This window comes from Nylanderia fulva, unplaced genomic scaffold (genome assembly GCF_048542155.1).
Source record: "Nylanderia fulva isolate GAGA-0341 unplaced genomic scaffold, ASM4854215v1 Scaffold5, whole genome shotgun sequence".
Taxonomy (NCBI): Eukaryota; Metazoa; Arthropoda; class Insecta; order Hymenoptera; family Formicidae; genus Nylanderia; species Nylanderia fulva.
The window spans coordinates 2,931,290-2,946,228 of NW_028190587.1; the positions used below are offsets into that span (position 1 = coordinate 2,931,290).

At 37.8% G+C, this 14,939-nt stretch overlaps 1 protein-coding gene across 1 annotated transcript in view; it reads left to right on the forward strand.

Annotated features, from left to right (window-relative positions):
* Positions 1-613: 613 nt before the first annotated feature.
* Positions 614-14,939, forward strand: part of LOC114941625 (Krueppel-like factor 6) — a 315,820-nt gene continuing 301,494 nt past the window's right edge. The window contains exon 1 of the mRNA XM_085486964.1: positions 614-1,934. Within this exon, the coding sequence (XP_085343090.1) occupies positions 1,830-1,934 (105 nt within the window). The 5' untranslated portion in view covers positions 614-1,829. The remainder of the gene's footprint in view (positions 1,935-14,939) is intronic.

Below are 14,939 nucleotides of genomic sequence, written 5' to 3' on the forward strand. Positions count from 1 at the left end.
ATGGACGCACAAGCCGAAGGCGAGTGCAACCATCCCACACGAGTGAACAATTGTCAACTTTCCGCACTTGATACACATACTATTTTGTATTACAAGTGCAGGCAAAGTGGCTTTGTGCACGTTTCTGTGCGCGAGGTAGTTGATCGCACGCCGCCATCTTGCGACGGCACGGTGCGGGAATAGCCGCGTTCAAAGTCATTGTCCACGGCTTAAGCCGTAGACAATGACTTTGAACGCGGTTCAGCCGTAGGCAATGGCTTTGAATGCGGCTTATTCACTCACCGCGTCGCCGCTAGATGGCGGCGTGGGAAATCAGCCGTTTTCCGTACAGAAAACACGCACACAAAGTGCCACTTTGCCTACACGGTGCAATTTTATGCGGAATAAAAAAGTCTACACAAGGAGTCGTCGATTCCGGCTCCCCGCGTAGCGTGTTTATTTTTTTCGCGCAAAATCTACGACCGGCATCACGACATGATCGAATGGTGCTGCCGCAATGTCGCGCGGCCGCCGAGAGCGGCGTCGTGTCGCGCCGAATCGTGCGTCCTCGGCTCCATTCGGCCGCCCTCGGAGCTGCTCGCGTTCAGTTACGGCGAGAGGAACGGCAGTTACTCTTCGGCACTCGTGCGGAGGAGTCTGTTCGCTTTCGTGATCGGGAATTTCGCCGGTCCGTACGGAATAAATCTCGCAAGTGTTATCCCGTGGTTCTTTTACTCGGTGACGTGCAATCCGAAGCGATCGTGCGTGTCTATCGCGATTCCGTGTAGTGACACGACGAGGCGGAGAGAGAGAGAGAGAGAGGGAGAGAGAAAGAAAGAAGATAAAGAGAGAGAGAAAGAGAGAGACCGGCATTTCGCTTCTTGATATACGCGAGAGACAAGCCGGTACGCAAGATACGATAGATCGGAAGAGAGAGAGATAGAGAGAGACGGTCGCGTGTGTGTTTCTCATTATCAGTGAATGCACGGAATTGTTTCGGGAAGAGGAAAAAGGTGAGAACCCGGCGCAATAAGGACGACGATTCGCGCCGACATTTTGATGTTGCCTCGCGCGCCTCTTTTCCCGCGTTTCCCTCATATCCGTGTGTGATGGATACTGTCGTAAGCGAACCGTGCACGCGACGCCAGCAGACAGAGCGTCGAGCCGCACGAGTGATGTCGTCGCAGTGAGTTTCAATCGTGTGTTTTTTCTCCGACGATGCAGAAACAACAACAGTAACGAAGCGTAATTTTTTCTTCGACATTGTGTGCGCGCGGAATAGAGAGAGAGAGTGCCATCTTTCGACGTGTTGTGTGCGCGAGTAATCGAGTAATCGTCATCTCCGATAATCGATAATCGATCTTCGATTCGCGCGGAAAGAATCGATCGCTTTCAAAACCCGTCCTTTCATAACCGCGATCGGAACATTCGTCCGGGCGTCCTCGCGGAGTGAAGACGTTATCGTCTCTCGTCGCCGTGTTTCTGTCTCGCGTCTATCACAGTAGAGGGGGAAACCTCTCACTGATGATACGCACGTGCGCTCGCACCGCTACCTGCTATATTTACGTGCGTACGTGAGCCGCGCGAGTCGTCGCGAGTAGCCGTTACGTAGCGGACGCCGCGTTCCGCAGAAGTGAATCGAGTTGATTTATTATCGTGTCGCGAGCGCGAGTACGAGCGAGTGTCGCGTCAGGGCTCGGCCGTGTCAGTTTGTCATTTGTTGGTTCGTCGGTTGGTTGGCCAGTTGGTTGATTGGATTTGCTCTTTGCTTGGCGCTTGACCGCCGCGTCCCTGCGAGAGGAGGCCGAAGCGGAGGGCCGCCGCGAGGGACTTCGTAGTCGCGCGTAGCCATGGATACGCTCCTACCGAGCGGCAATATATTTCGAGAGCTGCAGGACATACACGACACCGGATATTTCTCGGCCCAGCCATCGCTCGAGGATCACTGGCAACAGGTAAGGCTTTACTGCACCTATTTATCCTACTTACGTATCGACAAGCGGATCAAATAGCGATCGAGCGGTCAGGATCTTTTCTAATTGTATTAATGATAGGGAGGAGGCAGAGGTCCCTTTAAAAATATTTTTGGGACTAATCACAATAGATCGTATATATTTTATATCCATTTTTTGAATTCAAATTGTATACAATTGTGTGTATTTTTTCGAGTATAGTACAGAAAGCAAAGTATTTTGATATATTTTTGTCATTATTGTGATCTCGCGTGAACAATATTTTTAAATAATTAACTCTCAAGTGCATAACACACTTGTGTCATTTGTGTTTTTCTTAACTGGTCTTTTCAGAGATATCGAATAATTTGAAATTAATTTTTTTCTTATGTGCACCCGTAAAATGCGATTGATTTGACGTAACTTGAGCGTGTCAAATTAGGAGGCTGCACAACACAATACAGTGCCACGTGCCAACAAATGTCACTAATGTGCTATAGAATACTGTGACATCCGTACCCGGCTATCGTTATTTGTCTGATTGTCGAATGTTTCTATTTATTGCCCTCTTAAAGGGACAAAAGGGGAACGAGGGTTCGCAGGTATACATTCACACACTGTTCGCTCGTCATTCATTCACTACTGCCGGGCCTTTTAAGTAAGCCGGTCACCGGCAGCGCCTGTTAGATTCGTTCGGGAGTACAGTTGTGGTTACTGATCTTTGACCTTCTCGTTGTGGTCGGGGTCAAACACTTGCGTGTGAAAGAACATCTACATATACGTGAAATGGAAATTGTCACATCACGAATGTGTCTAGCTTATGAGATTTGCATATTGCAATGTATATGACAATGGATAACGAGCACCGTAACCTGCGACCTTTGCGTTCCCTAATCAAGTGCTACATATGTCAAAATGCGCAAATTGCAGTAGGTAGTGCGCATATACATAAGAACGATCATTAGACAGTTATGCAGCGAAATCTTAACGATGCGATAAATTTTGTATTGTCATGCATATATCTATATGTGAAATTAATATCTTCAATAAAATTTGATTAAGTAAATGAACGGAGAATTTTAATCGAAGCATACAAATAAGTGCCAGGTGATAAGTTTATCATATCTTTCTATGTAAAAGTGAAAGTTCTTTGCATTCGCTTATAAAAAAAAATCTGTAATATATATTTTTTTAAATAAAGAGATAATTGTGCAGATCTATTTTAAGTAGAATAATGTATCATAAATTTAGATGCAGTCCGAGCGTCACTGGTTTCGTACATCGTCGGGAGTTTGCGGAACTCGTCGAGATATCGATCGTGCTTGGCGCACAGCGTATTTCCGGAATTGAAAAAGTAACCGGCCCGTCGAAATCTCGTTCCTCACTCTAATTGTGAGACAGTAGAGCGCATTTTTTTACCGCATCGCGTTAATGTGATCATAGTCATATCACAAATGTTTTTTTAGATTCTGTTTTTCCATGAGAAAATATGTCTGACGTGATCCGTTTATTTCGCAACATTATTCTTAAATGACATCGATTTGTATTGCTTACACACAAAGTGAACAAACGAATTTATTTCGCCCACTCTGAGCTCAAATTATTTTTTAGATTCTAAGATTATGAAATTTTTAAGAATTTTTCTAAAAATTATTCATCAATTAATTAATCTTTATTTCAATTTTGATTGACATTACATAGGTATGCGTATAACTCATCGTGATGGTTGAAACTGTCACTTTTTTAAAACAACAATTGATAAAATCTCAAAAATAGTTTTAATTAAATATATTTTTTTAAACCTAATCACCTAATTTTTCACGTAATATATGCGAATATTTGCTGATATTAATTTTTTATAACTACCAATCGAATGTTACAAAGCCTGTTCGTGAAATAATAGAATTTTAATATAACAGACTGCACACACGATCTTGAACGATTAATTCTGTTTGTACCATGATGGAAATGTCAGAAAAAGTAAAATGTTGATAAATATCTTCTTTGCGTGTACCCTTTGTATAATTTGCATATTGCAACGAGTCATAGCTCTCGCGATTGCGAACGAGTAAGAGTATGTCGTAAAAAAAATTGATCGATCACTTGGCACGATCGTATATTCGACCTGCTCTCGCCCGATTATATATACGATTGGCGAGTTGCCTAATTGAATGTCTCGAAGCTTTTCCAGCGGAAAACCGCTGGCGGATGAAGCGTTTCCCCTTGTTTGTCATTAATTACTCGATCGCTTGACCGAGTGCCGCTTATCATTGTCGGTCGCGAGCTCATGTGAAAAAGCACGTATGGAAGATGGGGAAAGAGAGGAAAAACAATACATGACGCTTTCGATATTTCGCGTAACCGCGCGATCATGCGAGGCATATGGCATCGACGCACGGGTGTTGACCATGCCCGATAATGTGATTTGACAGGTGCTTCGTCGTGCGTTTTTTTGTATTTTGAACTTTACACGATCTCGTCCGTCAAACTGTTTCGACGTCAGTTTATATCTCCATACGCAGAAAGCCGGCTCAATGCGTGTATGCACAATCGCCCTCTCTACCCCATAACTAACTGCATTCTACAAAGGATGTAATTTGGATTATTTCTCTTTTATAGAGAATATTCTCTAAACAAATGCCACAAACATATAAAGAGATGACTATATCTACAGATATATGCATATTCTAAAATTTGGGATAAACGTTAATTTTGAAGGACTTAAGTTTTATTATATTTTAACTTGCTTGTGATCTAGAGGTCTTTTTCTTTTTTGTCACACAAATTGTTATGCGTGTATGAAAAATTCAAATATCAATTATTATTTTTAAAAAAATTTTTAATGTTTTTTTTATATCTAGAAAAATATGTAAAATGGTAAAATTCTATGACGAATTCGTGTGACGAATATGCACTATTATTTTGCTAGTAAAATCACAATAAATTTAATAACTTAATTATTTACATTTGACATTTAAATCTTTAATTGAGCTTATCGATTTATACTTGACCGCAATATATGAGATTCTCTCTGATTTTTTTCATTTCTCGATATCGATTAGCAACCACAAAAAAAGACTTGTAATTGCATACGATTGTTTTAAATGCGTCTAGCAGTGTAGTTCGTATCGAATTTAACATTGCGGAAGTTATTACTCAGCCTGAGAGACAGTTCTGTAGCTGCGGAAGATACACCCACGCGCATTTCCCCTGTCGTTACTGATATCGTGGATTCCCCACGCGATGAGGACATTTATTCAGTATTTGTCAGAATCTGAGCTTTTTTATATTATTTTTTTTCTTTGGAAGCATACACACACAAATGCGTAATTAGAAAGTTTAAACTTTTCGGAAAATTAAATATGTTGCTATTAGTGAAACATTCATGTTTTCTCATATTTCATATTCACAAAATGACAATTTTTAAATATTCGAAGAAGATATAAAAACTTACATTTTATTCTTATATATATTTTTTAAATTAAAATTATATTTAAAAATAAACTTTGAAAGAGGAGGTTATAAAATTGTGAAATTTATCGAAGCGTTCGTTAGTTACTTAAAAAATAAATTAATGCAAAATTTGCGACGGTGCAATCTTCTAATAAAGCATTTCTACAGATGACGATATTGCGAGGATTGCGTTGAAGCAGATTGTCGATATACATCGAAATTCAATATTTATATCATAATAGCGTTCGTGCCCAGCTCAGTACTCGATACGACTCTCTGTCATAGACAGATATGCCGTGAATTAAAATTTCCTCCTGTTTGAGGTACTATTTGCAATATCCCAGATTGGATTCCGGCGCCACTCGGCAAGTCGCGCCGATTGTTTTCCACGATTTGCGATTTACCGAGCCAAAAGCATATCCATTACACATTGATAAAAAACCGCGCGCTTCACCTTCGCCCCAAATAAATACATTTACTGTTTACCGGAAGGCGCGCGTACGATATAATCGCCTTCGTAACGGTCTAGTCGTACAACTTCTGCATTTTACGACTATATGTGTGTGTAAAATACGCGTGAAAGCTTCAATGATTCTAGACAGAAACCGGTACCAATATTGCCGCGCATGAATTATAAGCCTCTGACGCTTGCAGCATTAGCAATATTTTTTTCTATTTTTATCTCTTCTCATTCGTTCCTCTGTATTTCTCCTTCCCCATTTCCTTCTATCATTCTTTCACGTTTGACGAGTTAGCATCTTCACCTTGCGTATCACATTACATACTTTACTCATGTGATACTTTACGATCTCTGTACAATATATATACATACATGTTTCACAATTCTATCGCGTGTATCGGTGACTTCATCTTTTCTCATACACGATGATCGATTAACGATCTCCATATAATTTTACGTACATCTAATTATTTATTGTTTTTCACATATTTGGCATAAATTCTCATGTTTGTAGAAATAAAAATAAACAGCACGGTGAATCGATTTATCTTTCGACATTGACATTGGAAGCCAGTCATTATTTCTAACCGATTTTTCATGAATTGAAAATACAAATACGTGACACATTAATGTTCACTGATTTTACAAACATAAAACTTGTGCAAAAATGCGACGAATTAGTAAAATCCGGCGTAGATTATTTAATTCAAAAAGATATAAAGCTTTGGAATAATTTTTCCAATATTTTCGGTACAACGCTTTCCAGCGGAGCATACAGTTTTGTTTGAGCACCGAAAAATTAAAATAACATACCGGATTTGTTTTTATTCATCGTTAGATTACCGAGTAATATTTTCCACGCAAAAATACAATATTGATTGATTTTTAAATAAAATACGGAGATTTTTGATCTCTCTTTAGCGTTCTCGGAAGGATAAATTAGTAGAAAGTAATCTGACTATAATAATTCAGAATAATATATCGTATATGATTCTCGAATACTTTACGACACGCAGCGCGTTCTTGCTTTTTGCACACATTCCTCTGAGAAGTTGTACTTCAGGAAGTTGGTTTCGCAATGTATCGAGAAGTACCGGTGCTTCGTTCAAGAAGAATGCAAAAGACTGCGGCTGTCTTTAAATGACGTCCGACAAGTGTGCAAGCGAGTCGATCAAGTTTCGAAGAGGTTTTTTTCGTTCTCCCATTTCTCTTCTTTTTCCCCTTGTATACATATAAGATTTTTCTATATTGTGGGGGGCGAGATATATAATCATATTTTTTTACATTGAAATGACTCGAACTTGTAACGTAGAGAAATAATTTATTTCTGAGTTATATAACTTTGCCTTGTTTTACAGAGATTTCAAAATTCTTATTATTGCAGAAATTTCGAATTTAGAAATTTAATACATACGATCGATATTAATAATACCATCATCATATAATATGTATATATTAATATAATACATACACAAACCATCAAATTTAATAAATATAAAATGACTCTCGCTTTTACTGCGTAAAAATTAAAATTAAAAGAACAATATTAGAAAAGAAGAAATTATTAGTATATGTGGTACATGAAATTGCTTTTTACAAATGTCTTTTTATTATTTTCTTTATTTTTATGTCTTGTTTTCTTCTTTCTGTTTTTCTTCTTTTAATAAACACCATTCTACTCTAGTAATAATTTCTCTTTTTTCAAATATGCGAATGAAAATTCAAAGACATTTTTGGTGAATAGACCTGACGTAACTCTTCTGTTTCAAAATGGTACACGCATTTGTATATAGGTATTCTAGTAGAGAATTGTCTTCCTTTCTCACCTTTCCATATCTTATGTCGCTCCTGCGTTTACGTCGCGAATGCACGCGATGAAGCGAGAAACAATAGTTTCCATATACAATGGGCCGATGTGAGTGATGCGAAAGAATGTCACACTCTAGCTCGTGTGGTTGCGGAGTATGGCATTGTTAACCTTCGACGATGCAACCTCCTTCTTGGACTTCTATATCTTCTCTATTGTTGGCACTTGCGGAATCTGCAGACTTGACATCTAGCGTTGATTGTCACCAACTCATCGATTTCGCAGTGTCGATTCCGTCACGAGGCGAATCTGAACGCAGCATTGCCGTAGTAAATACTGTGTCATTGACCCGCGAAACAAATAGCTTTCATTTGAAATATTCCATCATATTCTTTCCTCTGTTATCGTTTTTAAAATACTTTGAAAGGTATTCAATAACCTGTTGGTCTGATGTGTCAACGTGTTGATTAATAAGTAATGCTTTATATGTATATATATATATATATATACAGAATTCTGCATAAAACTTATTTCAGAATACATTAAATTCTTGATTTATTTGAAAGATGCTATTACGAAATTTATACGTACGGATCAACGTTTATAACAACTCGTATTATCATAATAATAAAATATATCTAACAAATATAATACACACACTCCATCAAATTTAATGGGAAAAATGACATTCTCGTTTTTGTTGTAAGAAAATTATATAAGACAATATTAGAAGAGAGGGAATTATTATTTTTATTGAATCATGTATGGAATGTTGTCGCGTCAGAGCGGTGACTGATCACTTTGCTCGTTCATTGCTCCCTTTTCCCTTTCGCAACGACGCGATGCGCGCAAATGTCGACAGTAGGTCCGGTTGGAACGCGACGACAACGGTTATTTCTGAGTTTCTGCTAGTGCGCTCACTGCCGAGGCATTCGCATTTTATGTATCACGTGTGTGCCAGAACAAGAACGTCGTCGTCGGTTTGCCCGTTCGCGCGCGATTCATCCGGGGAGCTGTACGCACAACGCGTTCCCTCGTTCATCATAGCTGGGTCAGCTTGCGAGATGGATCTATTAACCCTACCATCATTTTACGAACATAGGTTGATGAGGAGATAATTTCGAATTCGCACGCGCGCAACCGGACGCATCTTCCACGGCTAGATTGCCGAGTATTTATCATTATCGGATACCGGTACCGTAAACCTTATCGTGGCGTTATACCCGCGCGCGGATATAATCGAACCTCCATCTCTCGGGGAATTTATTACCGTACATGGCCAATAAAAGTGTAAGTGTAAAGTAGATATGTCGAACGATAGTCCGGGACTATCGTCGGACAGACAGATAGATTACGAGAACGGGAGATAACCCTTTTCCCGCTCTCTCGGAGGATGGGAAGAAGGGGAACGCACGTACGTTTAATCTTGCGATCCGGGTCGCGGAGGTCAACGGTAAAGTGCTAGAACCGGAAATGCGGGAAGGCGATCACACACGAGACGCGTTTTCGTCGTGACCGGGCAGGAGGTAGACAGACTGAGAGAGAAAGAGAAGGGGAAAGAGATGGAAGAAACATCGGGAAAGCTAGGAGAAAAAGACGATGCAAGGTGATCAAACCGGTCGTTCGGTACGCCAAAGCCGCGCGATGAAGATTACGTGTTCTGAAAAAAAAAAAAAAAAAAAAAAAAAAAACGCAACTTGGTATGCCTCGAGAGAGGGAATTCATACCTTCCATTTCCAATTAAGATAACTATCTCATACGCACGCTATCACCATCGCGCCGTTCGAAGCGTCTTTCAATATTTTTGGATTGCGCGCGAGCGGATTTGTGCTGCGATTATTGTGCTTTTGGGAACTTGGGCTTTCCAAAAAATTATTATCAAAATATTTATAAAAAAACAGTATACAATTTAGATTTAAATAATGTGTTAGATGCGAATTTGTAATTATTACTTTGAAACTTCCGAGACTTAGCTCTTTAAACTTAAATTCGATATTCTTAAATTCTTGCAATTTTCTACATTGTTATATAAAAATAACACAATAATAAAAAAAAATTACATTTCTCGTAGAAAATAAACTTCAATTAGAAATGATAAATTTCTCTTGCATATAAGACAAGGACATTGATGAGGAAAAAATATATTTGAATTTATCCAAATTTGTATGTATATATAAAACTTGTTATATTATCAAGACACAATTAGAAAGCGTGTGTTGCTCAGTTCAAATATAATTCAATCGAATTTTCGGTATGTGCTCTCTTTATCTTTGAATGTTCCATTGATTTCGTCACTGGCGAAATTTAAATAGAAGCGGTATTCGATGATGAAGAACTCGAGTGCAAACAGACGGTAGTTCTCCGTTAATAGTTGACCATTTCGGTGGCAGAATCGGCGGCGGAGGATTCGCCCGGCGGATAGTCACGCTCGAATTAACGAGCTTTGCGCGAAGCGGCTTCGCAGTGAACGAAACTCGGAGAGTGGAAGGACGGAGCAGGGGGACTGACGCAAAACCGAAAAGAGAAACAAAGGACCGATAAAAACAAATTGGTCCTTCTCTCTCGGCGTACGTTTGTCCATCGTTTGGGCCGCCCGCGCTGTCGAGCTCGAGCGATTCGACAAATTTTGTGGTCCTTCTACACACACACATATACATAGATACACATTCACATTTAAAGGCACATATTTACGCGATATAAGGACATTGAGTCTTGTTAAAATTTATCAACGATCATGCGTATGGCACATAATATCGGTTATTTACTGAATGTGCATGCAAACGTGACGATACGCCTTGCTGATAAATGCTGACATGAATTAAATCAATCGTACAGTATATGAGAATGTATTTTGCAGAGACGTATATTATTCTAAGGATCTAATTTTGATATTTTATCACGATGCTACTATTTTATAAAATTTTTTTATTGAAATAATTTTTGTAACTTTCTTTGGTGAGAAATAATATTCACAAGCAAGTATTTTGCGACTCATGCGTCTTGCAGATGATTTGTATAATTATATAATTTTTCGCTGCAGTTTTTTGTAGTTTATTGTTTCGATTACCTATTATTGCGATTTTTTTTAAAGATGTGTTTGTATTTTTTCGAACATGTTCTATTAGATAAATGAACTTATTGCTCACAAGAATTATGTGCATTTAAAATATTGTTTTAAGATATTAATCACGCGATATAAAAATAGCAAATAACTTTGTCAAAATAACGACATTGCATCTGAATTACAATCCGTTAGCGGTGAGAAATACAAAGACATTTCCTTCGTTTCCGGCTTGAAAATGGTGTACAGCGGTTATGATTATCGCTTCACTGAGCTCGAACGTTGTATTGGTCCGTATACTTTGCATTGAATAGCAACGAGCGAGAAAACTATAGAGACACTACGAACGGATTGCATTATTGTCTCGTGATCTTTCTCACTGTTCCATTTCCATTAATGAATCATAATGTTTCACTAACAAATCGCGACTAAATATCGCGTAACTGCTCTTAAACGGCTTAATCAGTTTATCACACGTATATTTATCGTCTGCATGTTACATCATGCATACCGTGTAATGAATATGTGTGTTGCAGACAAAATTTCAGACCCAGACATGCACGCGTGAATTTCATTAATTACGAGTTCAATCTCGCGCATATATATACAATATACAAAATAAATATATATGTATATATATATATATATGTATCTATATATTATATATATATAATCGACCTATGCGATTTTTCCGTCCAAATTTCCATATCCTCACCGAATATATTTGCATGTCCTTTCGGCGCTTGGCGCACGGATATATTGCGCTTTGCATTTTTGCATTCTCCGTGACGTGTATTTTACATTCTGTGCTTTGTTTCCGTATAAAAGTATGTTGAGGATATTCGCAGTAAACAAAAAGGGGATTTAGATTTTCCAGTGCGAGGCAGCCGCTGTTAGAACGGCGTTGTCAGTTGGTTAGCTGTTCGTTGTAAATTACATGTTGAAATACGGCAAAGTTTATTCATTAACACTTTGCGTGTACGTCAGTACGATATGCGCTCCAATTTCACATGCATCTGTAATAGTGTCATCATTTTTTAAACAAATCTTTATTTAAAAAATTCGGCTCGCGACGAATCCACATGGTTGCACAATTCGCGATATCCACTTCGTGCATGACACTTGATACACAAGTTCATTTGATATATGAATTTGACCATACATAAACACATTCATGTTTACTTACAAGATATATTTTTATATCAATCAGTTTTAGAAATAATGTTTGATTTTAGAAATATCTTCCAAATTGTTCGACGTTAAAAGATAGGTTTTCTTGTGTTCCAAATTTCATTTAAAAAATGTAAAAAAATTATGAGTATATGAAAATGCATATCTTATTTTTGTAAAGACGAAGATATCTATTTGTATCAGGTATATACTATCGTAAAAAATAATTTTGTTAGACGCTTTAGATGAATGTGTACACGATTCTATGACGTTCTATTATACAGCATGTGAAAGCTCGACCCACGCAATTTGAGCACAGCTTTGTAATTTCTTATTTGCCAATCCATCTCGCTTGTTAACTTAAGGAAAAGTGGCTTACGTTTTCCAGAGGGTTGCTGCTACAGAATCTCTACTTGTTCACAGACCTCTGGGAATGAAATGTAATGCTGCAACTGCAGACATGTTTGCTTTGTCTTTAAATATTTGTTACTTACATAAGGGTCAGTTATGCTCGCTCGGTTGTCATTTAGAAAGAATTTATGATGAATATATTGTGTCAGTTGCAACTCTTTTGTTGAATATGAGATAAAATGATCTGTGATACAAATAGTTTGACGAGATTTTAGAACGATAATATCCGAAGAAAGATTGATTCACGCGTTTCATAAAATACATACAACTACAATAGATGGATTTGCAATCAATATTTAACGTGAGTGTCGTAGAATTTTCGAAGTTTATCAGACACCCGCTGTTTGTTTACACGACGACACGCTGAAGTTATTCTTAGCGCTCAGAGTGCAGAATGTCGTCTAAGTTTAGAGCGGCGTCTTTAAGTCACGTTTCCAAATATCATCCGGGCACGAAAGTGAAATTCGGGTGAAATGTAATTGTGACCACACACTTCAATCTATTTATTGTCAACAAAATTTACGCGCGAATTAATTGTGTGAATTACGCAAGTTTTGTATACAAATGATATAATTCGATAACTCAATCGGTTATGAAGCTTCGTGGATTCAAGAACAGAATTTCGAATTGCAATTCCGTGTATACGCGCGATAGTTGTAAAGTATTGTAAATTATTCTATCATTAATCGGACATCTGATAATCTTGATAAATGTCGGGGCAGCACGGCTGTGTTTTAATTTTGATCTCACGCGCGACACGCACACTTATTTATGCACGTATTTTCCACTGGACCGCTCTTACGACGCTGAAAACCGGCTTTTAATGCAGTCGAGATTCGACGTTAATTTTAGTTTCATATACGACGATCCATTTTGAATGAAGTCGTAATCCTGACGGTGGACTTTTCAAAGGAAGAGCTCGACCAACGCGCTCAGAAGATACAGATTGAAGTTTCCTACGTACCTACTCATTTGCAAGTTACACTTTCATTTGCCAGAATTACGTTTATCATAAATTCGCGAAACAACTCAGTCGAAGTATAATTAAAAATGTTTGTGGAATATAATTAAATATCTTACTTAAATTTTTTGCATCGATTTACTTTTATTTTTTAATATTTTTCAACGTTAGACCTTCGATCAAGTTCGAAAAATTAATTTGACTCTTACTATTAACAATCGATAATTTAGTCATACATTATTCGATATGCGTATCCATATAATTGCCTCGTAATGGGAAATCAATTAAGTAATGGGAAGTCAATTAAGATGTGATTCATTCCAAAACATGTGGACTGTGATATAATTACAATAATTTCCATAAGTTACTGGACAAGCTATTTTATAATAATTAATAACTCATTTATTATTATTGATTCAATATTGATGAATCATGAATCTATCTAAAAGGCCACATTGATTAAAAACTTTTGATAACGGAATATGAGACATATATAAATATTTAAAACATTTTTTAAATTTAATAGCAAATAACATAAAGTAGTACGCATACAATAATATACATAGAATAAACTTTATTGTTATTCTATTCCCACTATTTCTGGGAAAACTCTTTAGAAAAATTCGTCGTTGGCGATTGATATAAGCGGATCGACGAGGATTTTCTCCGCCGATCTGAGATAGGTCGTAACTTCGATCAAGCATTCAGCGTCTTCGGGTTGCAACAACGGCGCTTCGTTCTCACGGCCGGAAGCGAAGCGATAAGTCGCTTCTCGTTGAGGCTGCGCCAGCCACCGCCGTTAACAACTGGCAGACACGCGCGTTAATGGGTTTCAGCTCTGTAAATACATTAGAGGCGCTCGTCGCACCGTTAATCGCTGTTACAACGCGCGCGCGGCTAACGCATTCCGCGCGACTTGGACGCTTATATTAATCATCGGTGAGCCACGCGCGATTATATCTGCGGAACGATTAATTTCGGGCACTTTAATACTTGCGAAAAAAGAAATTCCCTCGATATACTTATTTAAAATTGAATCGTAATATGTAAAAAGATTCGCGTATCATTATCAGGTATTTATGCTGTTGGAGAAGGTCTTATGTAAGTTTTTATTTGTCACAATCTGCAATGGAGGTCGCGCAATTTACATATATCTTGCACGAGGTTAATTAAATGTTTGACTGTGATGTAATCAGTGTGTTGAAACATAATGTACATACAAATGTCTGAATCAGCTTTTATATTCTTCGTAGTCTATATATATACATGTTTATTTTTTAATTTTTTATTACAATAATATATCGACACAATTTCTTCCACGAGATTTTATATAGATTGAAACACAGATGTGCATACTTTTCGTTTAGCGAAAATCAAAAGATTTTTGTAGTTTTGTTAGTCCGATGATGTGTTTAACAAATCACGTCATAGACGTTGATGTAGGCGTTGAAAGGAGTTGCATTAGCAACATGAAATTTTGTGCGACCATCTGGAAGCAATACTGGCGGGATCTGCTTTTTTAGATGATTAGTTCTCTGAAAGAAAAAGCGCGCCAGACATATATTTTTAGTTTTTCTTTTAAATATTGCAATATATTTCGCACATTTTAAGAATAATAAGGAAAAGAGTTATCATCTAAAGTTTAATGACGTGCTCGTTTTGTTACCTTAAAAATTATAAAAAAC